Source organism: Micropterus dolomieu, linkage group LG21, assembly GCF_021292245.1.
Source record: "Micropterus dolomieu isolate WLL.071019.BEF.003 ecotype Adirondacks linkage group LG21, ASM2129224v1, whole genome shotgun sequence".
In the NCBI taxonomy this organism is placed as follows: Eukaryota; Metazoa; Chordata; class Actinopteri; order Centrarchiformes; family Centrarchidae; genus Micropterus; species Micropterus dolomieu.
In genome coordinates, this window is record NC_060170.1 from 15,569,708 (window position 1) to 15,596,171 (window position 26,464).

Sequence of the window (26,464 nt, forward strand, 5' to 3'; positions counted from 1 at the left end):
CAGCAGCTAGGCCTTAATGGATCTTAAGGTGTGATTCTTTGTCAGCTGCTGTTCCAAAGGTCAAAAATGAACTCCACTGTAAAGTCAACATGGACGAAAAGTTCCTCAGTAAAAATGGAAATGTTAACATGTATATTTCTATTACAAATGGGCAACATCTGCTGATGAAGAGCATGTGACGTGATCTCCAAAAACAGCTACTAAATGGACCTTAAGGTGAGACTGTTTTGTTAACAGCTGTTTTCAAAGTCAAGAATGACTTGGGGTTGTTTGTGATCACTCTATGATCAAAACCTCAGTTTGGTCCTTTTGTTTTCAAACGTATGTGAAGTCTCAGATGTATGGTAGTTTCCACTAGGTGTTACCGTACATAACATTGTTTGAATGTTCTTTCTAACTTTGTCAAAACAGCTTGCAACATTTATTTGTGAAAGACTGTCAAAATCACTACAAATCAAACCTTAACCAGCATTCTGGTCTACTTTAATTTACTCCTTTTTCTTTTCTTTTTTTACAGCCATTAATCTGCCATCAGTGGAGAAATGTGCCTCTGTCTCTTCAATTATGAATTTTTCGCTGTATGATTGCTGAATATTAGTTCAAAACAGTCAATTCAATCTATTCAAAGAAGCCATTGCTCTTTGATTCTGAGGAACTGACACCAAAGTTTAAAGATTACCATTGATCTTTAAAGAATCTACAATGTTTGCATTGTCAAACTCCAGTCATACCTGGTCATGAACAGCACTAAGAAAACTACATCACCAAATTACAAGAAACTTACCCCCCAATGACTCATAAATCTACCAACTCCCCTTCAGTGCTCATGTGGAGCTTCTAAGTAAGCACACAGAAATAGATTATGGTAAATTTCAGTGGCTCACGTGTACGACAGAATTATGCATGTGAAGTGCAGCAATGAAAAAAAAGCATTGACTGGGAAAACTAACCACATAACAACTGGTAGTAACAGTGCTACACTTACTTACACACTAACCAGAATAGGAAACCTCATTAGCTTAGTTATATTATTATGTTGCTAATGACCTTATACTGGCCAAGCCATGCCTGCGACAATGCCACAATTTTCACCCAAACCCCTCAAGCTGGTATTAAACCTCTTAAAAAAAAACAATCCATAGTTTCTCCATAGTTTCCAAGCTGCCAGCACCACAGAGTAGGAGAAGAGAAGTCCAGCATTTGTAGCAGAGAATAAATCAGACCAACAATTGGCTGTGCTTCCTGTAGGCAGTGAGTCCAATAAATCTGAGGCAACTGGGAGACATTGATGAGGACACCAGATGACTCCTGTTTCATCAACGTCAAATGTAAAGACATAGACTCGAGCTGAACCACTGAAGGATATACAGAGCCAACTCCGCATTGATCCTCAAGTTCTGAAGTATCTCTCGAACTGCACCATATCTTCCAAAAATGTACTGTACTGTAAGTTACTACAGCCTGAAATCAGCAGAATATGGCAAAATATAAACATTACAACCTGTTGTTAAATAAACCTCTGGGTCCTCTTAGTTCCACATAAAAAGACAATACTGCTTATGAACCTGAATCCTGATCCATAGTACCTGCATAAAGTCATGTTAGACCTTCTACTTATATATTGCAGGATTAGTTTTAGTCAAATCCAGGGAGGGGGTCACATTCTGGATGAGGGTCAAAACGTTTGAAAGCAGATATTGTTTCATATAAGCCCACTTAAGGAACTTGACAGATAGGACTAATAGTCAAGGCTCTGGGCCAGCTCCAAAGCCACAGTTGGCTGCCACAGGTCCAATGATTCACACACCTCTGACCCATAAACACCACCTCAGTGAACATTACTGTCAGGCGCTACGATCTGTGTTTAACATTAGTTAACTGGAGGAATAACGGAGAAGCAGGGAGGTCATATTACTAACAAGTTAGTGCTGCACAAAATCAATCTTTGTGCTGGAGCAGCTGTCTTTATCACTGAGATGGAGAGCGCTGTCCGCAGGTTGCCATTTCAAAGAAGGCTTTAAGGAATGCAAAGCTGTGTGTGGGGCTATTTGTTTAGGATTTTACTCACAGATGTTATATTTGTAGTGATGTGATATTCAAAGTCCCTGAGCGAGAGCCAACCCTATACAGTAGCAGCGCCTGGAGCGGCAGCAGAGAGAAAAAGAGAGAGCTCAGGCTTTATAGAGTCCCAGACAAAGAGAGCAGTCAGTGCCAGGTTTCCAGACCAGGGCAGTTAAACACAGAGAGTGACCCTTCAACGCATGCACACCCCTGGGAGAGAGAGAGAGAGAGATCGAGGAAGGCAGGATGGAAAGGGGGGAGGCTGTCACAAGGCTTCTTTCTCAAGGTTCGCTCTGTTTGGGAGCTGCTGGTGTGCTGAAAATGGCAAAACAAAAAAGATCAAGATGAAGAGACAATTATAATTGTTAATTGTGTAAACACCTAGGCTTGTTTGTTGTGAGTATAAAGAGATTATTTGTCCATGCTGTCCCTTCTCTTTATGATGTAAGTTGCTTTTTGAGCACCGCACTAAACAACTGTGACTTAGAGCTGGGGGAGAGTACAATAACAAGCTGAGTCTAAAAAAAGCACAACAGAGGGTGTCATTACCTCATAGAAGGGGCAAGGTAATTATTTGACTTCAGTGTTCACGGAGGGCCGTTTAAATCATTAAAACGATAGTGCACCAAAATCCACAAACCCACTCTGAGTTGTGACACCTGTGGTCAAACATCCCGGTCCAAGCATCACATCGTGAATTCCTGTTGTGCTTACATTTCAGTGAGTCACCCGGCCCGAGAGATTCAGGCAGAGGTAAACCCAGAGCGAACAGCGATCAGTCCTCAGAGTGAAGAAATAAACTTGAGGCTCTGTACACCTGAAATCACATTTCACTTTGCAGGTGCATTGTTACACCGGTAATGTTTCACTTCAGATTTCTAAATCCACTTGTAGAATATAAGGTCAGTTTAAAAAAATGTATATAGTGCCGCTGTTTCGGCTCTGCAGCTGAATAGCACAGACAGGCAGTGTGTATAAAATTTGCCGATGTCAATCACAATTAAGAGGCAATAACATGCATGGATAATCTTGCAGAGGTTTATGGTGAAAGATGAGGAAAAGAGCACTGGAGTCAAGCCATGACACAGACATGGCAGTAACTTGATCTTCCTGTGTCTTTCTCTCGCTGTCTCTCTTCCCAACAAACACACACAGTGACTTTCACACAAGCAATGAACTGTTTAACCATTCTGGTTTAATTTTGCACTATTTTAGGCATTCACTTCAGCTCTCCCATGACTAATGATGAAGCTACAAACTTGTGTGCCAAGATGAAGCACCAGGATTAACTTGATTCTGCTTCAGTTTCTCATAAATCACCAATAAACTGTGGCAAACACTGTCTTTTGGCACCACTTCCGTGACATATGAACAAAAATTGATTATGACATTAACCTGATTGTTGTTTACCTGAGCATAGGTATATGAATGCATATATTAAGCACTGGGCCTCACCTTTTCACTTCATGGACCCAGCAATCACATGAGGCCACGACTCCTCAGTGAGGTTCATTCATGCAACAGTGTGGCTGGAGGATGTCAAAAGCGCCAAACCACTTAATCAGCCTTGAGTAGACATCTGACATTCCCCAACATACTGTCAGATATCAGGTTACATCACTGGCAAACATGCAGTTATCTCACTCTGATTGACTCGCTGCTGCAGAGGAGGCCTGTAAATAAGTGAGTGTGTAATGGGAACAGTCTAATTTTAACTGTGTTGTTCCACAGTGATGGTGAGGCATTTTAGCGGTAAAGTTTTCCATTTGCCATCTGTAACTTGATGTAGCTATAAGAAAAGAGATGTAATGGAAAAAGAAAAACTGGCCAGTGTATACAGGTAGCCGTTTTCTTTCTGACATTGATCCACATGCATCTGATGTCTGTTAAACACTGCAACAGTTAACATGTCAGTTAATATTTCTGTTCTGTCAAATTAAATGTGACCTTGTCAAAATAAATGGCTACTCATACAACCAATAAATAAGTGTTCTGTGTGACATGACAGAGACACAGCTCTTCTATAAATTAATAAATTAAGATTTCAGCATCTATTAATGACAGCACCACTCAGTGTTACCTTTTTTGCCCGTCTTCCTGCGCATCCTCATCTTAGGAAAAGAGGGCCAGGAGTAGTTGAACGGAGAGTCAGAGTCAGAATCCATGATTCGCAATCTTCAAGAAAATCTTTATCCAGCTCAAGGTGTCTGATAAATAAATGAACAGCGCCTCAGTTTACATCCATTTCCCAAAGGATGAACAGACTGCGGACTGGCTGCAGTGTTCTCTCTCCTTTTTCCAGAGTCCCGCTGTAGACACTCTTGACACTTCAGGAGTGAGCCAGCATGTTCCCCTCTGTCTCCCCCAACCACCCCTCCCCCTAAAATCCACCCCTTCCCCCTCCACAACTCTGCACCAACTGTCCAACTGCGCAAGGACCGAACCCTGTCGTCTCCCTCTGCTCCTGTTCTTGAGCTTTCTCTATCTCAAGAACAAGAGTGTGTCCTGACTTTCTGACTTCTCTTCTCAAATCTGTGCCAAACTTTGGGTCTCTTAGTGTCTCTCTGTCCTCCTCAGTCACTCATCTTCCACACACAGTACGGAGGGAGAGGGAGAGAGATCAACACATGCTGACAGGCGCAGGGGGAGGAGTATATTGACGGCCGGAAAGAGTGACTGAAGGAGGGAGAGAAACAGAAAGAGACAAAGTCAAATATAGGAGTGACTTCAGAACCTACAGTGAAGACAAACACAAGGGCAGCAGAGGTGAGTCTCAGACACGGGAGAAATCATTAACCCTGTGAGTTCATGATTGTCTTAGAGATGCCAGGCTGCAGAGCTGCACACTCCACACACTCCAAGGTACAAGCCATTCACCCCAAATATGCCTGATGCCACGTCTGAAGAGACTGCTCTTCAGACGCTGCTCTTCAGACGCTGTCTCTTTCTCTGTATTTTAGCATGTCAAAGCCAAGCTGAGGAGGAAAGGGGGTTAGAGCAGGGGGGGGGGGACTGCCAGGTCAGCAGCCTCACCATGGAGACAGCACTGAGCGCTGCTGTTTTTTTCTTCTTCCATGCCCCTCCCCCCCACCCCTCGCCAACTTGCAGGAGTACAGTGCTCAATTTGCAGCAGCAAGGACACATAGAAGTTTGGCTAGAGGTGGTAAAAGTGAGAGAATGGGATGGTGAAGGGGGTTTAAGAGACAAACCAGACAATGGCACTCTGGAAAGAGGCCCAACATAGGTTTATAAACGCACATAAATGAAGGAATGTGATAAAAAAAAAGAGAGAGCGAAAACAGGGATGAGAAGAGTTTTGTAGGCAGAATATAGGCAGGAAACAGAAGTCCACAGAAACTATAGAAAGTAGTTCCTGTGTGTGCGCTTGGGGAGGGGTGATACAGGGTGTTGGCACTGTACTAGTGAACATTAATGCTGCCTTTGTGGGGTCTGTGTGAGGTTTAATCCTTTTTTTCCGTTCTCCAATTAGATCCCTCAGCCGGGGTCGAAGACTCTTGTTAGCGTTCTTGGCGTTGCACTCATCGTCTGTTGTCAACCTGCCAGACTATCCATATCATAAATCTTTTTCTCTTCGTCTCTCTCTCTTCCCCTCTATTACACACACACACACACACACACACACACACACACACCATTCTCACAGTCTCTGCTCTGCTCTCCCTGGGGATCTCAACAAGCTGCTGGAAGACTGCATTCGGCAAAGCCCTGGCAACCCCCATTCAGCCAAAAACGCCCCCTTTTTTTCACTTCCCCATACCCCTTGCCCCCTTCCAAGCGCTCTTCCCCACAAGTGCACACAAACACTGACAACACACACACACACACACACACACACATCAACCTCCTTCCTCGAAGAGCAGAGCTCCTCGGGATGAAGTGGCCCTTTGCTGTTTGTTCACTAAACTCACGATATAATGCTGACCTGGGAGGGTGGGACTCGGGGGCATGGGTGTATGGGTGCATGAGTCTGTCTGTTTGTGTGTGTATGTAGGTATTTGGGAGCAAGTGTGTGTTTTTGGTCGCGTATTTTAATTTTGGGGGCATTAGGAGGGCAGATGTGGGGGAAAGAGGAGGGGAGCGGAAGGGTGGAAGAAAATAGAGAACTATTATATTTACATTCTAAAACTTGTACAACCTGTTGTGGCAGTACTGTATGTCATTACAGTCCTGGCAACAAAGTTACAGTCATTTGAATTCGAGGGAGGACCGAGCTGACATCAAGAAGAGGAAGGGAACGGAACATGACATCTATGCTCAAAATTCCTCATCCCTTGACGAAGCTCTGTGTACAGAAGTTCTGTCTGTGTATTTGATGACGCATTAGCTCAAGTCAAGCGGCTATATCGCATGTGATAAAAACAGACTGGAATCCCACTATATGCTTCACTGCTTTGTTAAAAAAAACAAAAAAAACAACCTGCTCGCCACTCGTAAGGCCCAACCGCTTAGAAATGTCTAATGAGGAATTGAAATTCCTCAAAGGTCAAATAAGCATTGTAATCCTGGAAGAATAACATGTATAAAACCTGAATCATTTTCAGTCTGAGCTATTTTTTTAATTCAAACATGGCACTGAGGGGAAACTTGGAGAAAAACAGGATTCAAGTAACCAGTGTTATTCGTCTGAACCACAAAGAGAGTTTGAGGTCACAGGCAGGCAGTCTTCAAAGTCTACACAGAAAAGGTCCTCAATCAGCCAACAAACATACACACACATTCACAAATACACATATGCAGACAGAGTACAAAATGGCTAAACCATATAGCGTGGAAAACAACACCAGCCACAGGAAGTCAAGATTGCAGATGTCCTGTGCCAAGTGTTATAAAGCCTGAAGCCTCAGCTTGTAACCACAGCATTCTTACACTGAGGCATCAGTCTTCTCTGCAGCAATACAAGCCAATTATTAACCCACAGGATGTTCTCACTCTCAAATCCTTCCCGTCCAGAATCAGAGTGAAGCCACCTTCAGCCACCTAGTTAGGATTCATTTATGCTCCCATGTCACTGCTGGCAGGAATAGGATGACTCAGAATTGGTTACAGGAGTGTTCACTACATATTGTATTAAAAACAGCCACAGTCACTGTAAACACAGGGGGACCAAACTCCAAAAACTCCAGAGAGAGGGGGGGCAAGACAAGCCAGGGGGCTGAAATGTGATCCTATAGTCTGTGGGGATGGTTGACAACCATAGTCGAGGATTAGAGTTGAGTTCCAAGTTCTGTTCAGGAAAGGAAATGTTTCCTGCAGTTGGACTCACTTAATGATTGGAAGCTACTTGGATAACTTCCTATGAATATAACACCACCTATAACAACAATGATCACTTTCAGTCTGCACAAAACATGATCTACAGCTGATGCACCACAAGCTCTAAAATTAAAACCACATCTAAAAACAGGCTTCTGAGAAAGTAACCTTGCTTAGAAAGAAGTTTGAAAAGACTTTTAAAAATAAAATCTTTACCAGAGTCACACCGCGATGGATCGTCCTCTTCGTCCTCCTCATTCAGGGAAAACATCAGTTGCTCCTCATAGACCTGAGTGAAAAAACAGGGAACCTTTCACCAAATAGCACGCACATTTCCACAGTGAGACTTTCTCATCAGGCTACAAGCACGCCACAAAAGTTAGAAAAAATCGAGTAGAGCTAAGTAGAAAAACAAATGTGTTTGGCAAGAGCCTAGGTGTGTGACAGAGAAAGATCAATTAGGTAACCATCTGTATCACATAAAACAGGTCCTATTGGATGACCAGAATCACGTGCACATGCCACCTCTCAAAACATTGAAATATACACTTGACTGCTCCCAAAGTTAGCTATTCAGTGGCATGTGCAAGGTGCCAACTCCAACACCTTAACAATAAGGGTGAAACAATGTGGCGCACTGATGGGCAGTCAGTGCCTTGTTGGGGCCATGACCGCAGTTTGCCATTGGCTGATGCAGATGTTCATGGAAACTGAATGGAGCTTTGAGAGTTTTACAATTTGAAATCAGATATCCAGGATTATTTTTAAGTAACACCTGTTGTTGCAAAATAAAAGCACCAGATTAGTCTGGAAGTTTTTGGAAGGACAGCAAACATATGACTGATCTCATCAGATAAAGGTGTTTGAACACAAGTTCCAGGGAGATTTACAATACGAGTAAAATAGATTCAGGTCATATTTCTCTGTTTATGTAAATTATTATGAGAAAATCCATCCCTGTCCTTGCATCAAATACTCACATTTTCTTCTACAGCAGAGTTCCCTCCATTAATATCAGAATACAGTGCTGAAAGAAGAGAAAACATAGTCACAGCTATACAGCAGCCATAAAACGTAAAAGAGGCTCGAGTAAGCACAGATGTTTGTCCGTTTTTAATGATGTATGCACCATGTAAAGTCTTTATTTTCTTTTCTTTTCATAACCTGGGGAGATCTTTACCATGCGGCCTTGATCTCCTTTCTTTTCAATTAACTACCACGTGCATCCCAGATCAAAGGACGCAAGGACTGCTTACCAGAAACAAAGCAGCGACACGCAAACATTAATGTTTGGGTGGTTTGACATGAGGCCTGGGGTCACATAAAAATATAAAGGCAGGAAATGTAGGAGAGGGAAGCGGCAGCGACCCATAAAGTATATAAAAGTTGAGAGAGAACGTCAGAGACAGAAAATACATGACAAGAGGAGGCGTAAAAAGCAAAGGCTGAGAAGGGAGAAGATGTAAAGTATAGGAAAATGCTAAACAACCTTACTTTGACAAAGTTCTTTCTGTACCTCAGCATGATACCATAAAACACATTCACTCAAGTTTAATACAGAGATGCCAGCTGGCTCTGATGCTGAAGTTGTTTCCCACAGACTTGCAATACCTCAAAAGCACACAGGAGGGCAGTCAATACTCTAACCTGATTCAAGCCACAGTATCTAGACTCAAAAACCACTAGAACAAAAATTGGCAGATCAAATCAACATAAAAGAGAAGAGTTAAGACAGGGTAGTTAAGTTCAACTAGATCTCTCAAGTCCCACCAAGCATACAGATGAGGGAGGGTATGATACCGTTCTCTGTAGGGATATCCAACAGTTCTTCCTTCCCTAAGACGGTCTCCACACGCTCCCTCCTTAGTGCTTTGATCTGTGTGAGGAAAGGTAATGTTTAAGTGAGAGGGTTCAGTGAACTAAAATTTATAGACTGAATATATATGGACTGATTTTGACTCCATGCTTACTTTATATGTGAAATTAATCAATTTCCAACTAGTTTTATTTTGATGGTGTTTTAGTGTAGAGGTGCTAATGAAAGGCCCAATCATTAATTTTGACTATAAAAATGCCAGGTTTATTTGCATATCTGACCATAATAAACAGCGTTCTGTTTTAATGCTGTGTTTGCATGCCTTTACCAGCAACAGACAGCAGTGACAACCCAAACTCACCTCTCTGATGAAGACTTCATCTCTGAGCCGGTCTCTGAGGAGCAGGATGTCAGCGTGCCGGCTCTCCTCTGTGCTCCACCTCAGGTTTTGTCGGACGGTCAGAGTCAGGTTCCCCGTATCATGACAGAACCTCAGCAAGCGGGACCGGTCTGCCCACACCTGAGACAGACCTGCTGGAGGCGTGGCTAGAGGATTGGGTGGGCTGTAGCATAACGGGTGGGTAAGTTTAACCACAAGTCACAACAAAAAACATGAGTATTGATATTCTTAAAAAATACTGTTTTCATCATTAAAACTGTGGAGACTTTCAAAGCCATTAGACATTATAAATTAATCTCCACAAGTACTGTCACTCAATGCAGATGATGATTTTTTCCAAACAATTAAACCAGCCAACAATGCTGGGCTAAAGGTTTATGGATCCTTATAGGTGTTAGCATTTTATATGTCCAAAAAATGTAGATCAACCAGTATATTTACAGTATTTTAGAGATTGAAAGAATGCAAATTATCCGGGGTAATAGCATGGGGCCGGCTCAGTAGTGCTGTGGTTAGCATTGTTGTCTTCCAGCAAGTAGGTTCTGGGCTTTTCTGCATTGAGTCTCCCTACCTGCATGGGTTTTCTCCGGCTGCTTTGGTTTTTTCTCACAGTCCAAAGACATATAGGTTAGTTTAAATGGCAACTCTAAATTGTTGTCAATATAGGTGTGAAGGGTTGCCCTGTGATTGACTGGCAACCTGTTTTGGATTCTCTGACCCTCTAAAAGGATAAACTAATGAATGGGTAATGGGAAGTGATGGGGTAAAACTGGGCTGTTTCTGCATTTAAAGGAAAGCTTTTCCTTATTGTTTTGTGGGGGAAAGCTCTGCACTGAACACATAATGTAACAGCAAAACAGTGATTCATTTGTCAGTATCTCTTCCTGAAGTGCCCCGTTGAAGCTCATAATCTTACTGTGTGAGCAGCTCCAGTAGCTCAGTGTTGTCTGCTGTCTGTGCCAGCTGCAGCGGTGTGACTCCATCTTCGTTTGGCAGACTGACAGCCATCAGACCCCCTGGCTGACAAAGAAGCAGCTCTGCCAGCCGATACAGACCCCATCGCACGGCCAGGTGTAAGGGAGACTCCCTGAGACTGTGCTCTGGAGATGAGGGAAGAAATATAATAACAACATGAAAAACTTAAGTCTGCAGAGATAACACTATGCAGTTGGATCTAAGACAGCTGCTGAATGGAAGAGGGAAGTGAGATTAAATAAGCCAGCGTCATGACAAAAATAGGAGGAAACTAATGTGTCAAGAATCTCGTCTTGATAACCACCTCCCTATGATAATTAACCTACATGTCAATGATTGATTTCTACTCTTGCACATCACTGGATCCCTCTGTTCCACTGACCCATTTTAAGACATAAACGCTCTTCAACAAAGTGGTGACAGATTCTTATTTGTGTGGCTGCCACTCAATGCAGTTCAGCAATCTGTATCCAAGTACCTGGCCTGTGTCTGTTACATGCAAGCAACTGGTAAGCTTAGATATGTACTGTTGAATTTTTAAAAATGCAGCATTCACTATAATCTTAAAATACATCTCTGAACATTTCTTCAGGATGAACGTAATATTATTAAAAGGTAAAAAAGTCAGTGCATCTCAGCCTGATCAAAGGAAAGTCCCACTGGATGGATGAAATAATATAAGCACCTTACAGTGCTCTACAATACAAGCTCTGTAGACTATATCAGTTTTGTGAAGGTTACAATTTTGTTTTTGTTTTGACTGTTAATCAAATATCTCGTTAAGTGTATTTTAGTGAAACCACTGCTTCTGTCTCAGTTTTAGTTGGGTTTGGGATAGGTCATCAAGATCATTGTAACTTTCACTGGTAATCTTGCAGAATTTGTGACTGCAATTCAGATTTACTACAATAAGTATTTATAAAGGTAACTGCAGAAATGAGTCACATTAACTTGAATAACAATAAGTAGTGTCTGACAGCTTTCATAAAGGCCGGACAGTAACCATTTTCCTAACAGAGTTTTCAAGGCAACATGAGCAAACTTACAGAGGTATAAAAGAGGCCAGACATGCTGTCTGAATTGATTATGCATCAGTCACTAACACTGCAAAAATGTGTAAAGAAAACTCCCCGTGAGTCACAGGGAAAATTCACAAAGAGAAACACTGACTGAAGGACTTTTAATGGGATATTGCTTAGCAACACCACAAACTACAGCCTCAGAAAATCATTCATCACAATCAATATTTCCTGCAGGGGCTATTTTACTGCAAAGTATGCCATTTTACACATTGGGATTGATGTTGGATCTTTACAATAAAAACTACCTGAAAATTACTTTATTTATTTAAGATTTATATTTCGGTCCTGTTTGCCTTTGTATTATAGTCGGCACTAGAATGTGTTAGAAAACATAAGGAGGACAGGTGTTTTTCACCCACATACTGTAGGGCAATCTATGAATCAAGACTGGTGCAATAAACACTTAAATGTACCTTTATAAAAGAGATTAGCCCATAATTACTTTACAGATCTAAAGGCTCCACTTCGGTTCTTCTGTTTATGTCCAATGATAATTTTTATCCAAAACCCATCAGGGCGCAGTTAACACTTTTGCCAGCTGTATGTCAACATTTTTGATGCTCAATTTTTCAGAGCTGCATTACTCCAGAGAGAACATAATAATTCCAAGCTTAGGTGCAGTTTGCAGATTTTGTGACATCAGGATTTCAGTTTTTCCAGTGCCTTTAAAAATGCAGAATGCACTCTTAGCAAATGTTACAACCAAAGGAAAGTAAGGGATTCACATGCAGCATTGCCAATACAGTGATGTCATAAGCAGTGTTATCAAATTAACTGTAGACATTTAGAGGGAGACGTTGCGATGAAACAGACTGCCATAACTATATTAACGCTAAATCTAGTTTGTTATTTATGTAGGTGGCCCCTCACAAACACTCAGATCATACAAACAGATGGTGGCATCTAGTAAACATGGTGGTCAGCACACACACAAGCCACACACACACACACATATAAACACACTTGCCTTCAGATTTATTGAGCTCTGCCTAGAGCTACTTCCAGATGGAAATGCTCTATTAACCACATTACATGCTGCTTAATTGGCGTTGATGAATTCAAAGCCAACAGAAGCACACATGTGACCATGTTCACTTCCGATTTCAGCCCAATGAGCCCGGAAAATGGGAATGATGGCAGAGAAGAAGGTGGGTGGAGAGGAGCGAGTTAAGGTTGCTGAGAAATGAGGTGATGACGATACCTGCCAACTGCATCTCTGCTCACTAACTGCCTTCAAACATTTTTGTTCATAAATATAGTACATCCCACTTTAGACCAAACAGTGTCTTTCAACCATCTTCTCCTAATAAAAGCATTCCTTGACCTTCTTCATCTGTCAATTTGCACCACAAAGTTTCATTTATTTATCTACACTTAACAAAATTATAAACGCAACACTTGTTTTTGCCCCCTTTCATCATGAGCTGTACAGTGAAAACCGAGAGTCATCTGTGAAGAGAGCACCTCTCCACAGTGCCAGATGCCATCAAATGTGAGCATTTGCCAACTCAAGTCGGTTACGACGACAAACTGCAGTCAGGTCGAAACCCTGAAGAGGACGACGAGCATGCAGATGAGCTTCCCTGAGACAGTTCCTGACAGTATGTGCAGAAATTCTTTGGTTTTGTAAACCGATTGTTGGAGCAGCTGTCCAGGTGGCTGGTCTCAGACGACCTTGGAGGTGAAGATGCTGGATGTGGTCCCTTGGCAAAAGTGCTCACTAACACCGATTTTGACAGATTTGTGAACAATATTTGAGAGAAATAGGCCTTTTGTGTACATAGAGAAAGTCATAGATCTTTGAGTTCAGCTCATGATGAATGGGGGCAAAAACAAAAGTGTTGCGTTTATAATTTTGTTCAGTGTATTATCCATCTCATATGTACAGTTTTTTGCAGACTTTGCAGGAATGCCAGTTCAGCAAGATAAGATAATCCTGCTCTCACCATCTCCACTGTGGTTCCCGAGTACATTCCAGTTTTGGGGGATATCCAGGTTGGACATGGCCAGGGCCACGCGGCGATCCATAGCCCTGCGAGAGCTCTCCTGGCCCAGGTTGAAGAGGCTGCTTAGCTCCTTGTGATCCGTGGAGTTTAGACAATGTCCGTGGATTACCAGGTGCTCTGCCAGGTCCTGAGAATGAAGCAGTCATGAATAAGATACAATCTGTGATAACTGGTGTGCAATGCAAATAAAAACAGCAATGTCAAAACTACAGCTATGCAACTGTCCTGATGGTTTTACTTGTTTTTGATGCAAAACATGTTTGGAGAATTTTACGACTTGAGATGAGTGACACACTCCACACTAAAAATGTAAAAATGTTTCAACAACAATTTCATCCTTTTAACTTAATATTACACTCTACAGTCGGGGTAAGATGGATTTTTTTCCCTACAGCATGAAAAATCTGTGAACAAGAATCTGTGTACGAGCAGGTCGTTTTTACCACATTTTTACCTATGTGCACTGTAAAGGATCTTTTTTGTTTCTTCCTTACCTGAGCATCATCTTGGACATACTCCAATGAAGCTCCGCCTACCCAGGTGAGGGGTGTGGTTTCAGAGCACAGGTAGGCCTGGACAGACACCATCTCAGCCAGATTATGTCCTAAAGAGGGACACAATGCAGCAAATGCCAGACTTTACTCCATACAGAGTTATATCTCTTTATATTAATATGAGCTGCAATATGCAGTGTGAGACCCACGAAGCCTTCTTTCTTTCTTATTATCTTCCTGAATGCTGATAAAAGGCACTGCCTGCAACACGTTTCAAGTCTGCTTCAAACTGTATTAAAATCCACTGAAATTGATGGCCACCAGGCGTAACAAAATCTATCTAAAAATATTCATAATCTGTGATAAATGAATGAAAATAATTTAAAATATATAGTATATTGGTAACAAAACCACCAGTCCTTAAAACACCTATATTTCAGCACAGAGCTTAAATACCATAAAAGATTACCTGAAAATGTTCTCAGATTTTCATTTTATCGTTTTATAACTTATAAAGGTGGATATTTCATTTTTGTGATAGAGAAGGAGACCTGGTTTTAATATTCTAGCTACAGTGCTCAAGCCTGCAGGACTGCCGGTTGTCTGTGTCAACCTACACAGAGGCTCAGTAATGTTGACATATTGTTTATGGAACTGTTTCCCTCTAGAGAGAAGCTGATAAGATTCTGTGCCTTTCCAGACCGGAAGACACACTGTGTGTGTGTGTGTGTGTGTGTGTGTGTGTGTGTGTGTGTGTGTGTGTGTGTGTGTGTGTGTGTGTAGATTAAAATAGTGATACGCTGTCCCTGAGTATATCACATACAGGAGTGGAAAATCTGGGATTGTCAGGATGTGCAGTTTAATGTCTGAACATGGGTTTGATAAATAAATTCTCCCCTTTTAATGTAAAACATGAGAATGCACCCCAAAATGTATACAAACATACAAACAATAACACAGTAATACAGTACACATCATAAAGACATACACATGCACATACCAGGCACTATAAAGCAGAGCATGACATCACTGTGAGCCCTGGTGACATGGACCAGTGTGGATCCTTCCAAAACAACATAGACCTCTGCACCCTCTGGCAGCGAGTCTAAACCCTCCAGCAATGCAAATACCTTCGCCTGGCCCTGAGATAAAGAAAGGTGAGAGAGGTTGAGAGGAAATAAAGAAGAATGATGCTGGAGAGCAAACAATATTTCTGTTCCTAAAGATACTGGATCATTTTAGAGTTAAGACTCTATTCTAATGCAATCTTCTACATTTCAGTGAAGTACACCAAATCCCCTGACAGCATTCCTCTAGAGCATAAAATAAAGCATTCCCCCCTCAATAAAAACAGGAATGTCTTAGTCTCTACTCCAAAGACCTGCCCTGATCCCAACAGGTCAGAACACTTTAGATTTCTGATCTGAGGCAGAAGAAGGTGAACTAGACAAGCACAGTTACACATTGGCATCCTTTTAAAAATGTTGTGCATATCAGATGTGGGTGTGACATTATGTTGTATATCAGCGTCACCAGACTATAAATCCTCACTTAAGATGGCATGGCTGAGCTGTTCATTGATTTATCTAGGGCTGGGTATCGTTAAAAATGTTTTCATACTAGAGCTGATGCACTACCTGAGTTTGGTCACGAGTACCAAAATTATTCTCTTTTTGTTTTGAAAAAGAGGAGAGCATTCTCAAATGTAGTTGTACACAGTCTTTGCCTAAATAAAATGGTCTAAAGTATTGAGGTTAGACACCCAACCACAGACACAACATGCAGAAAAGTTTATTTAGAGAGCCACTGAGCTATTAACAACTACAGAACATGCACCCCATCAGTGTTAGGATACTGGAGCTTTGAAGAAAACCCACCTTAAAATATTTAAAGCAGTATGAATTGTTTTTTGTGCACTTGGAGACAGCGGGACCAGTTACTCATACAACACAGACATCCCATTTTGCCATCTTTTAAAGTGGATTTGGCAAACAGTTGCCTAATTACACATCCAGAAAACACGAAGAAACTCATGCATTCATTTGGAGTCATGTTTCCAGCCACCTGAGGAATGGAAGTCCAATATTCACTTTTTAGCTCTGTTTTTGGTCTCCACCCACACCTGAGGGAAATATCTGGCTCTTCAGCAGCTAAATTCTCTATCGTGTTCACCAGCTGGTTGTTATCTTTCCCGGTCTACTGTTTGGTGCTAGGAAGGTAACATAAAATCAGAGCTTTTTTTTTGGTTGAAAACAATGGGTTGATGAAAGTGGTGGGGCTCGCTCGACCCAAACTACAAGCTGTAAAACCAAATCACTGAGCTAACACAGGCTAAAAAGCTTTGGGGAGCTGAGGAGAACTGCAGTGTTGGGTAATAATTATCTATGGTTTTCACGGGTATTACTTTGAGCGACTCCTTTCACACTACACAAAGTCATTTAACTGAATTTAATGTTAATAGAAAGATACTGATGATTCTTTACTGTGGATAAATGGCTGCAGTATTTAAACTGCATGTGACTGTAACTGAGTTTCATATATTTTACAATTTAAACATAAAGATTAAACATGTGCTTTCAGTTTCAGTCTCTTGGAGCCAACGCTTTCCACAAACATCAAACAGTGGCAGGGGAAGAAATCTATTGTAGAAGATATCAATTTGTCCACCTCAGTGGCCTCAATAGACCAGACAAGAATGCAGCCACAAGGCACACTGTGTGTGTTATTCTTGGAAACATATCAAACAACTGACTGAGGCAGGAGTAGAGGAGACAGGTTGAATAAAAGAAGGGTACAGCAAATAAATGTAAATTATATTTCCTAATTTAAGATTCGTATTGGTCGGATGGTATAAGAATGAGGGTATTAAGTAGTATCTCTCTTTGTCTCAGCAAGCCATCTATTTGCCTTGGATCAACCTCAACAGCTGACCTGATTTCTCACGCTATAAAATGGAGAGGCTTTTCTCTTTACCTCTCTTGCTGTCTCAGATAGAGACACTGTGAGTAATCCTGGCTCCGTGTCTCACCATCTCACCTAATCCTACCTTCAGGATCCCTTATCCATTTCTTTATCCCAAGTCGTCAGATCTTTGACAGATTGAACATCAGGTTTACCACCAATTTTAGAATGTCTACATAGCTTCTTCTATACCCTCATTAAGACAGATGTTGATGTGATTAACCAGGTTGACCATTAATGATGTTGGGGCCACCATAGTCAACAGTGGGGACTACTGGAGGCAGAGGAAAGATGGATAGGAACTGACTTTGTAAGCAAAAACAGTTGATGATGCATTAAGTGATAGGATGTGTGCCAGTCTAGCAATATGACACTTTGCTTTGCCTTCCAGACTTTGAACAGAAGCCAAAAAACTCTCAGGTGGATGTGTGCACATGTATTCAGCGGATGAAGCCTACTGACTTTTAGTGATCTCCTGAGTTTTCCTTTAGAAATGCTGACATTTTTAATGTATCAATAACTATGGATGGCCATGCATTCTGGCATAGATTTCCATGGTGCACAGAGTTACGTGCAAAAACATCTTAGCACGCAGTTCGCATTTTGCTCCAAGCCTCACAGAGTAAAACTGAGTTGTTGCATAAATGTATTGCTTAATTCATTTGTGAACCTCTATAGAAAGCAAGCCCAGTATCTGAGAAGTAGGTGCTTCATTGATTTCAAGATGGCATGTCCACATTACAACATTTGGTAACCTTTACGTAAAATGAAAACGGCTGACAAATCCACTCAAAGGTTTAACACAACCAGAGACGACATCACAAATCAAACTGATAGCAAATTGGAAAGTTCCTTTCCAACTCTGACTAATTAAAACACAAATAAAAAAACATCACTGTGAATGAATCACAGAGTTACTGATTTGCAAGTTATACACAAAAATGCCAGGCTGCTGTTGTCACTGCTGTGCTGATGAATAAGGTTATTTTTTTCCTGAAAAACTATGATTCAATGCTAATGCAATCCAACAGCAAAACCAGACATGTTTCATTCAAAGACCAAAGTCCCTGTTTGATCAAAGTCGAAAACATCCGTCCCCTGTCATCATGATGTCCTCGTCCACCCTTATGCCAAATCTGAAGTCTCTTTTTCTTTTTTTCAATTGCGCATACATAGTGAACTTTATGAAATAACTTTATGAAATTACATGTAATGTGTTGAAGTGTGAACCAAAAACAAGGCTATCCTTTGCAAGCATTTTTATTAAGCATAAGGGTTTGGTCATGAGAACAAACTTTGAGACTTTCAGTTATTATAAATGAAGCTGCTGATCTTTTACTGCATTCCAAACTCAATTTGCAGACATTTTCCAGAGGGATAAGTAACTCTTGAGAGTAATTGAAGATGCTGGTCTCAAACTTGACTTGCAAACTGGAGCACATACTCACATACAGAGGCACTTTTCTCCTGCTCAGCTCCATCTGCACAGAAACTGCAGGCAAGGACAGACATTAAACAGACATTTGAGAGCCACAAATGAAAACTCGCACTCAGCCATGTGACTCCGCATTACTTCTTTGGTTATATGGTTATTCTGCCTGATCCTCTGATCCTGAAGAGATTATCAAACCATATCCGTGCCAAGCAGAGGGTTTCTGATGAGAGAGGATCATCTTTTGATCACAAGTAAGAGAATAATGATTTTAATGATGATACTTTCTACCTTGGTGCGTACAGTGGCAGAATACCAAATATGCCCACATCCAAACACACAGGCAGTGTGTAGTCTACTCCTTCATGTGTGTTTGTGTGTGTTAAAGTAGGAAATCTACTGCATTTCAGTGCTGCAGGGTTCAAGTCTGTACTTTGTCACATCCAAAAGTGGAACCAACAGCAAGATCTTAACATAACCATTTTTCAAGAAATTGTTTCCTGTGCAATCACATTTTGCATTGACATTTATAATGATATATCTATATTAGACCAAATATTACTGAGCAAAGGCAAAGCATCCACAAACCGAGAGGACAGGACTTTGTGCAATTTTGGAAGTGAGCTAGCTGTTTGACACAATTTAATTATTTAATGGCACTATAGTGAACATTATTAAATTTCACATCACAACAATGTCGCTTTTTAAAAAAAACCAAAAAACATTTTTCTTATTGCTTTCAAATTAATTTAACTCGTAGGTTAATGTTGACCTATTTAGCTGCAAAATATGAGGCTCTATTTGGGGCTACTTGTCAGGGTTGACATATTAGCAAACTGTCAATATCACAGGAAACAAGCCACGTTGAAAAAAAGTCAAAAGCTAGTAAAAAAGGGGTGAATATAACATATTGACGTACTTACCTTCAAAGGAGCTCAAACTCTGGCAGAAGAAACCTGATACTGCGCTTAAATTTAGCAAAAGAAAACACCACCTAACTCGGATTCATTCTCATTTTGCTAACTGCTCATTGAAGTGTTGCTGTTAGAGCCACAAGTTCAGAGATGGCGTTGAGCCGGTGCAGCTGCTGTTTCCAGTCTGAGCTGCAGCGTCCACTGACACAGCATCCTCCTCTCTGTCAGCGTTGATGCTTTCTGTCTTCCGTCTGGTCTAGACAAATGCAAATTCCCCCATATGTGTCAAAGTGAAGCGTTTCTTTGAGGTTACAGCGACCCCTAATGGGAGGCGATAAAGCAGTCCACGGAAAAGGGTAATAATAATAATAATAATACCATGTTGAAATCTGTATCATCAGTGTAAATGTAACAGTGTAAGAAAGAGTAAAGGCAATTTAACACAATTATGATCAGTCAGTTTTCATATTAAAAAGATTTATTTTCATCTGCTTATAAAACATTTGTCAATGCCAAATATTATGAACACACAAAGCAGACATTCACAGAGAAATCATTCAAACACAAGCGTACACACACGAAAGTGTAATTATAAGACTTCCAATAAAAGCAACACTTTACATTCACACATTAGGAGATTCTTCATACAGTAGATGCATGTTCTCCTTGTTGCCTGTTGTGTTTTCAGTCACGCTCAGTCAAAACACCAGAGTGAGACCACAAGTTTGTTAGCCTCTGAAAACCTGTACCAAAATGCTTCTGTTTGGTCATTAGTCTATGACATGCAGCCTGTCATGTCGGGAGATTTGTGTGTGATGTTTCAAAAAGAGGTTTCAGAGTTGTAAAGGCACTCTAACCAAGTCTAAAGCAGTTCCCCCCCCTTCAAGCCTCAGGTGGCCTGAAGCTGTGGTCTTGAGGTATTTGCTTCTCCCTGGGCCAGGCCGTTGGACCTGCTGATGCCTGGGGAAGGTACCTCCTTCCTAGGGAGGGAGGAGGCGAACATTGTGTCCAACATTCCCAGCACCTCCAGAAGGTCCTGCTGGTAGTCGATCTCTCTCTCCAGCAGCTCCTGCAGACGCAGCAGCTGTCGGTCCACGACTGGTGACTGGCCGATTACTGGCCTATAGATGTCGAGGATCATCTCAGCCGCTGTTACGAGGACAGGAGCGAACCTGGGGTCAACCAAGTTCCTGGAGAAAAAACAGAAACAAGTTTAAGTATTCATGTTGCAAAATATTTCTGCACAATTTGACATGCACCTGCAAGATACCAAATTCATTGCATCCAATAACATTTTTTGGTAAAATCTACTTGAGTAATGATGTTTTGTCTGGATCTTACCCTATGAGGAAGTTGAGCAACTGAGAAAGTCCCTGTTCATCCCTTCCTGCCAGAGCGTTCTTCAATGTTCCTCTTCGATCCAGCTCCTTTATAACAGCAACTGTGATCTCTGGCTTTCTCAGTCTTGTCCATGTCTATGATTAAAAATAAAATATGTTTGTGCATACAGGATATCCATTTCACTTTGTACAACTCAGCGACAGGAAAGTAGCATGTGTCACGGCTTTATATTGCAAATTGAAAAAGAAAGATAACTTTAATTAAAACAACAAGGAACCTCAAGAAAATGATAAACTGATTTAACCTTGTTGCTAAAGTTATAAATTCATGAAAGGTGTACCTCCAGGGCTGTGTCCAAAGCCTTCGATACATTAAATTTCTTGAGCTGCTTGTCATATTTGGCCAAATGTTGTTTCACCGGCTTACTGACAAGATAATCATCCTGGAAAATGATGGAGAACCAAGACAATAATTAACAGTATTTTGTAGAAATCAATAAGTCAGTGTGTCTCTTGGGGGAATAACCACAGACCACATCATGTCATCATCATGCTACTGCATGTTACTAAATGTAAACGTACCTGTTTAGGGACGTAGTTCTTCCCCTTCACAAAAACACGATATGATGGCCGTCGCCTCTGTTGGCCAGAGATTTCCTTCGACTCTTCAAGGCTTTTCCTGTGTTTGATACTCAGAATACCGTTGGTCATACCCACAACAATGGACTCATCATCCGGCTGAAGAGAAAGAAGTATTCTTAGTTTTATTGTCAATAACTGTCAAATCTCTCTGAGGAGCAGTGAGCAGGCCAGAAAATCCATTTAATGATGTGCTATACTTGATGTAACAATATAGTATATTATCATCAATATGATATAAAACACAGTGCCTATTATAGACCATGGCTTTAGCTGGCATTTCTTTTTAGGAGTGCATGCTCCTAAGAAAACTAAAATTGTGGTGATGATCAAAAGGGAATATCCAAAAGCACTGAAAGGCCAAAGTAAAAAATGCCTTGTCAGCTCACTCTGAGGTTGCAGTGTTCCAGAAACCCTACACCTCCTTGCCAACACCACGAGGAGAGGATGTACTGTTTCACCTCCTTTCAATTTAAATATCTGGCAAAAATAGATATTTCTGCTGGCTGCGGCATTACTTTACAGTCTCCGAGCTGGTCTCTCAAATCACAGCTCCCTCTGAGGGTGAACCTCAGATACAAGCAAATTTCAACCCTCTATACGGAGTTATTTTTGAAATTTTAATTATCATGTTTATAGGCCATAGTCGGCCAAATAAAGTGTTTCCCATCTTGGGTTACTTTAATCAACTAGTAATTGCTTCACTTATCTGAAAACAACTTTATACACTTAATTCATCTGCACACATGAAAAACTAATAATAAAACATGAATGAAGTGAATGTAATTTCTTACAGCCAAGGCCAGACTGAGGATGGACGCAGCATAGTCAAAGTTGTGGACCACTTTATAGTTTGCCGTGTTGTACACCTTTACATGCCTGTAGGACAAACAGAGGCTATGCATTAAATCGGATTCATATAAAAAATATAAGTATGCAACAGTCAGGATAGAATAAATGGCCTCTGACTTCCACTGTTAAGAACATTTTTTTCTTTGCCACTAGTGGATATACACTCATTCCCCGTACCTGTCCAGAGAAGCAGACAGCAGTCTCTGTCCGTTGCTGCTGAGACACAAACTGGTGACAGTTTTGTGATGGTTCTTCAGTGACACCAGAGGCTGGCCTCCTTTTAGCAGATCCCACACTTTCACATAGCGCCCCCCTAAAGAGAGTGAGAGAGATTGACTTTTAATGCCCGGGATAAACATCAGTAAATATATAGTATTTGTGTACGAATGCAGTCATTTGCATGGAGGCAATTGTGTAGGAAAAACTATTTTAGGTTGTCACAACCAACCATATAATGGAGTTAAATCGGTTTGTTCCCCGTTTGTCACAGCCCAGCCCATCCAAATTTGGAACATTTCATACAGTTTTTTGTTATGTCCTGCACAACAAACCGTTCCAACCTGAGGAACCCCCCATTAAATTCAAATACATCTTTTTACGCTGTTAACAGAATTTGTGTTCGGTCTGACAACAAGTTGCCACATTTTCTGGATGCGCCAACTGAGTACAATGATTATACCGCTGGCTACCTGCTGAGACAAGGAGGCCCTCAGAAGGATAGAGAAGGAGACTCTCCACTGGCTGGCCATGCTCCATGGTCATCACACTCTTATCCACTCTGGCATCAAACAGTTTCAGTGTGTGGTCGTAAGATCCTGGGATAAACAACATAAATTGATAGTCACACACAAAGAAAGACCAAACTCGTACATCCTGCATCATTTGTGACTGTGATTATTATTTTTTTCTGCAATTAAGTGTCTGCCTGAGCTGTTTATTTGAACACACTCATTCCCACCACAGTACTGACTTTGCATATTAATTATTCAATTATACTAGGTATGTAAGTGACGTTTTATAAAAGTAGACGGTTGTTACTTTATTTGGATTTGTTTCCTTTCAAGCACCTTGTTTTTAGGTTCTGCAGCATATAGTGCAGAAAACATGATGCTAGTATACCATAAACCTGGTGGGGAAGACCAGTCAAAGTCCAAATGTTGGTAGATTTTGGCTGTTACATCGGTTTGATCTAAAAGCCAGTGTGTTTTCTCTCTCTAATTATAATACTGAGATACACTAAACACTGATGCTAATGGATCAATGTTAATTTCCTGTCCTCCCATTCACTTTTCAGCACTATTTAAAATTTATTTTTTCTTCCATCTCACCAGTAATGAAGAGATCTCTGTTGAGTTTGCTCGTCACACCACAACGAATGTAATCTGTGTGTTCTTGGTAGGTGTTGAGCTCAGTGGCGTTTGGGATGTCCCAAAGTCGACAGGTGTAGTCGTCTGACGCTGTGAGGATCTGGTAACGGTCTGAGGTGAAGTCTGTTATGTGTACTGCCCTGAGCAGAGAAAAATTAAACCATAGACAAAATCTCATCAGTACACTTTAAGGCCTGGGCCTTTATAGGTCAGTGAGAGAGTTTACAGGTTGCCAGAATTCTTGAGATCATCATGAAATGTAGTTGATGGATCACTCAACAATTAAACAATTCCTTTAATGCAAGAACTCCAGAATACACAATCAATACTAGCCAAAAGCCTTGTGCGCCCCTCGACAGGATGGCAACTTAGAACTATCGGTGAATAGTCTGAAATGTATTTTTGGCTTTGGTAACAAAAAAACAATATTGTACATGCTAATACCAACATATGCAGACTTTTTAAACTGTCAGGGACTAGTTCTACTATTAACAGCGTGCTCAACAAAATTGTCACATTATTGCTATATGCAAATATAGTATAAATCTACATGGTTTCCCCTTGTATGCTCTAAGGCATAAAATAAAGGGATTATTCGTCCATTCCTTCAATCATTCTGAAATGATGAGAGCAACAACAGTGGGAACATCTATTAAAAGACACATTTACACACACAAATATTAAGAACTACTCTGCAAAACTGAAAGGCTGGTCAGCAACACTGCCCTACAGTTCTGGCCAGAAGCGTTGACATTCCACACATTTCCCCATAACAAGTATTTCACCTAACGTTGAACATAGCCTCTGCACGGACTAGGTCTTCAGGCCAGGGCATCCCAACTAAAACACTAGAAGACAGTGACACGTGAGATACCTACTTTGTGTGCCCTTTGAACATCCTAAGTGCCACCTTGCCGCTGACATCAAACAGCCGGACCACAGAGTCCTCACATCCTGCCACGAGAAGCTGGCCGTCTGACCTGAACCTGCCACAGTATGCAGTGTCCTTAAACCGTGTGAATGTCTTTACAGGCTCCTGGGAGAATGGCCCATAAATGTGGATCTGTAGAGAGAGTTAAAATGACAAGAAATCTCTCAACTGTTGCACACAGATGAACACTTGTGGTTTTGAATAAACACAAAAGAGAAGCCAACATACTCTTGTGAATGCTGTCACAGCAAAGTTATGTGGAGCCACTGGGGAGAAGTCTATATTTGTGATTGCTCCAAATTCTTTTATCTGGACCGGAGCCTGTGAGAAGCCAACCAAAGATTGAGAAACATAATTAAGGATGCACTTTTCAGTGTTCAATTTTCCAGTAATATTAAGACAGTAGAAGACTCACCTTGTAGTTTTTCCAGTACAGTGTGTCTTGTGTGACTTTCTCTCCCAGTTTAGGATAGAATTGGATTTTTGTAGGTTTAAACGAAGCCATTTCCTTGCTGATCCAAAAATACTCTGTCTGGTAAGATACAAACAAATGTAAAACATGGATGGGTTGTACGAGAGTGGCACCTGGGCTTGCTAACCTTAAACCCAACTTAAATGCTGGTGGGTATTTTTTTACAAACTCATGCTGTGCAACAATGTTCAAACCCACAGAAATGTATTTTCAGTTTTAGTGGAAATTCAAAAATGTACAAAGATACCAAATATGTTAGGGGGAATCTGGTGTGAGGTGTATAAAATAATGCACAATACATTCATAATATTTAATTTGATAGACTGGTACAACGGTAAAAACACAGAGTCTGAGAGTATATTGATAATCTCACTCAATGTAAGCTTAAGGAGCAGGAGCAAACATACACAGAGTATTGGTACCGTCAGACAGGGTGGAATAAAGTGTTTTTTACAACCTTCAAGCTGAAATAAACGTGGTAACCCGGATGGTAAATGGTTAATAGCTTATGCACTATTCTCTCCTGATCCACAAGAACACAATCAGCAAAAATAAGACATCAAATTCAACAAAATGGAATGAACGGGAAGAGTTCATATTGAATTTAATTTTTTCCCAAACAGTATCACAACCCACCAAACTATGCTAGAAGGCTAAGCTAACGAGTTTACTATTTCAAGACAGTTGATTTCTTCACTGAGGTTTATGACTTAAGATGCAAATAAAACATGTCTACAGACAACCTTTTTCTTAAAAGCTAAAACTACACGTTATGTTACTAGTTTTAAAACAAAACCAGCGTATTAGACAGATACCTGAGCCAACGTGTTCAGTATTTAGCATACTACGCTTTCGCCGGCTAGCATTTTCTACTAAAATGTATTCTAATGATTCTCACCTTAAAAGAAATCGTCCAGAAGTGCAGACTTATTTTTGTTTTCAAATATGGAGTTTATAAATTAGACGATACTGATATTGGTTGTCCAAGTAAACCAAATATTTCTCATTTTAAAGCGTTATCACGTTGCCTCTCGGTGCACCAGAGGACGCCATGATTACAAACGTGACTACATCCGTTAGGAGTGGCACATCGGATCTTTACCTTAACCTGAAAAGCTTTTGTTTTTTAATTTAATATTTTAAATGGCACTGATGGTGGACTTAGTATTTTACTTTTTTATATACCCGCATATTAATTAGCTTAATTCATTGTACTATTTCAAATTAAACACACTGTCTTTTCGGTGAAATCTGACAGGAATCTTGTACTAATTTGACAAATTTCTGCTTAATAAAGTTAAGTGGTTGTTAAAATTACTACTACCATAAAAATAAAAATCTTCTTTTCAAAAGAGTTCACCAACATTACTTTTAGTATAAAGCAGTTTATTTGGGGGGAATCATATCTGCGGCTAAAAAAATCTAACACTACATATTTAACAACAGAA

At 40.8% G+C, this 26,464-nt stretch overlaps 2 protein-coding genes across 7 annotated transcripts in view; both read right to left on the bottom strand.

Moving 5' to 3' along the window:
* Nucleotides 1–19,624, bottom strand: part of LOC123959730 (rho guanine nucleotide exchange factor 28-like) — a 41,311-nt gene extending 21,687 nt beyond the window's left edge. For 5 of the 6 annotated variants that reach the window (XM_046033976.1, XM_046033974.1, XM_046033975.1 and 2 more), the window contains exons 1-10: nucleotides 19,425–19,624; nucleotides 18,518–18,561; nucleotides 15,109–15,250; nucleotides 14,109–14,218; nucleotides 13,555–13,741; nucleotides 10,468–10,651; nucleotides 9,513–9,714; nucleotides 9,136–9,211; nucleotides 8,316–8,362; nucleotides 7,552–7,624 (exon numbers count right to left, since the gene is read on the bottom strand). In XM_046033976.1, the coding sequence (XP_045889932.1) occupies nucleotides 7,552–7,624; nucleotides 8,316–8,362; nucleotides 9,136–9,211; nucleotides 9,513–9,714; nucleotides 10,468–10,651; nucleotides 13,555–13,741; nucleotides 14,109–14,218; nucleotides 15,109–15,250; nucleotides 18,518–18,550 (1,054 nt within the window). In that variant the 5' untranslated portion in view covers nucleotides 18,551–18,561; nucleotides 19,425–19,624. Of the gene's footprint in view, nucleotides 1–4,141; nucleotides 4,350–7,551; nucleotides 7,625–8,315; nucleotides 8,363–9,135; nucleotides 9,212–9,512; nucleotides 9,715–10,467; nucleotides 10,652–13,554; nucleotides 13,742–14,108; nucleotides 14,219–15,108; nucleotides 15,251–18,517; nucleotides 18,562–19,424 lie in introns of those variants that run through there. The other variant, XM_046033977.1, reaches the window with a different exon arrangement.
* Nucleotides 19,625–19,875: 251 nt separating this feature from the next.
* utp15 (UTP15 small subunit processome component) lies at nucleotides 19,876–26,104 on the bottom strand. Its single transcript, XM_046034449.1, has 12 exons — nucleotides 25,915–26,104; nucleotides 24,960–25,076; nucleotides 24,773–24,865; nucleotides 24,492–24,676; nucleotides 23,575–23,753; nucleotides 22,936–23,061; nucleotides 22,424–22,559; nucleotides 22,189–22,273; nucleotides 21,338–21,493; nucleotides 21,097–21,198; nucleotides 20,757–20,890; nucleotides 19,876–20,605 (listed from the first exon to the last, which is right to left on the bottom strand). Exons 2-12 carry the CDS (start codon nucleotides 25,047–25,049, stop codon nucleotides 20,305–20,307), a joined length of 1,587 nt encoding a protein of 528 aa, XP_045890405.1. The 5' UTR covers nucleotides 25,050–25,076; nucleotides 25,915–26,104; the 3' UTR covers nucleotides 19,876–20,304.
* Nucleotides 26,105–26,464: the final 360 nt, after the last annotated feature.

What these genes read in the sequence shown, in the direction of transcription:
- utp15 (XM_046034449.1), bottom strand. Translation starts at nt 25,049, where the DNA reads ATGGCTTCGTTTAAACCTACAAAAATCCAATTCTATCCTAAACTGGGA. An exon ending in CTTTGGACACAGCCCTGGAG is followed by an intron (nt 20,891 to 21,096) that starts GTACACCTTTCA and finishes TTTTAATCATAG; the next exon opens with ACATGGACAAGACTGAGAAA. An exon ending in TTGCTCAACTTCCTCATAGG is followed by an intron (nt 20,606 to 20,756) that starts GTAAGATCCAGA and finishes TTTTTTCTCCAG; the next exon opens with GAACTTGGTTGACCCCAGGT.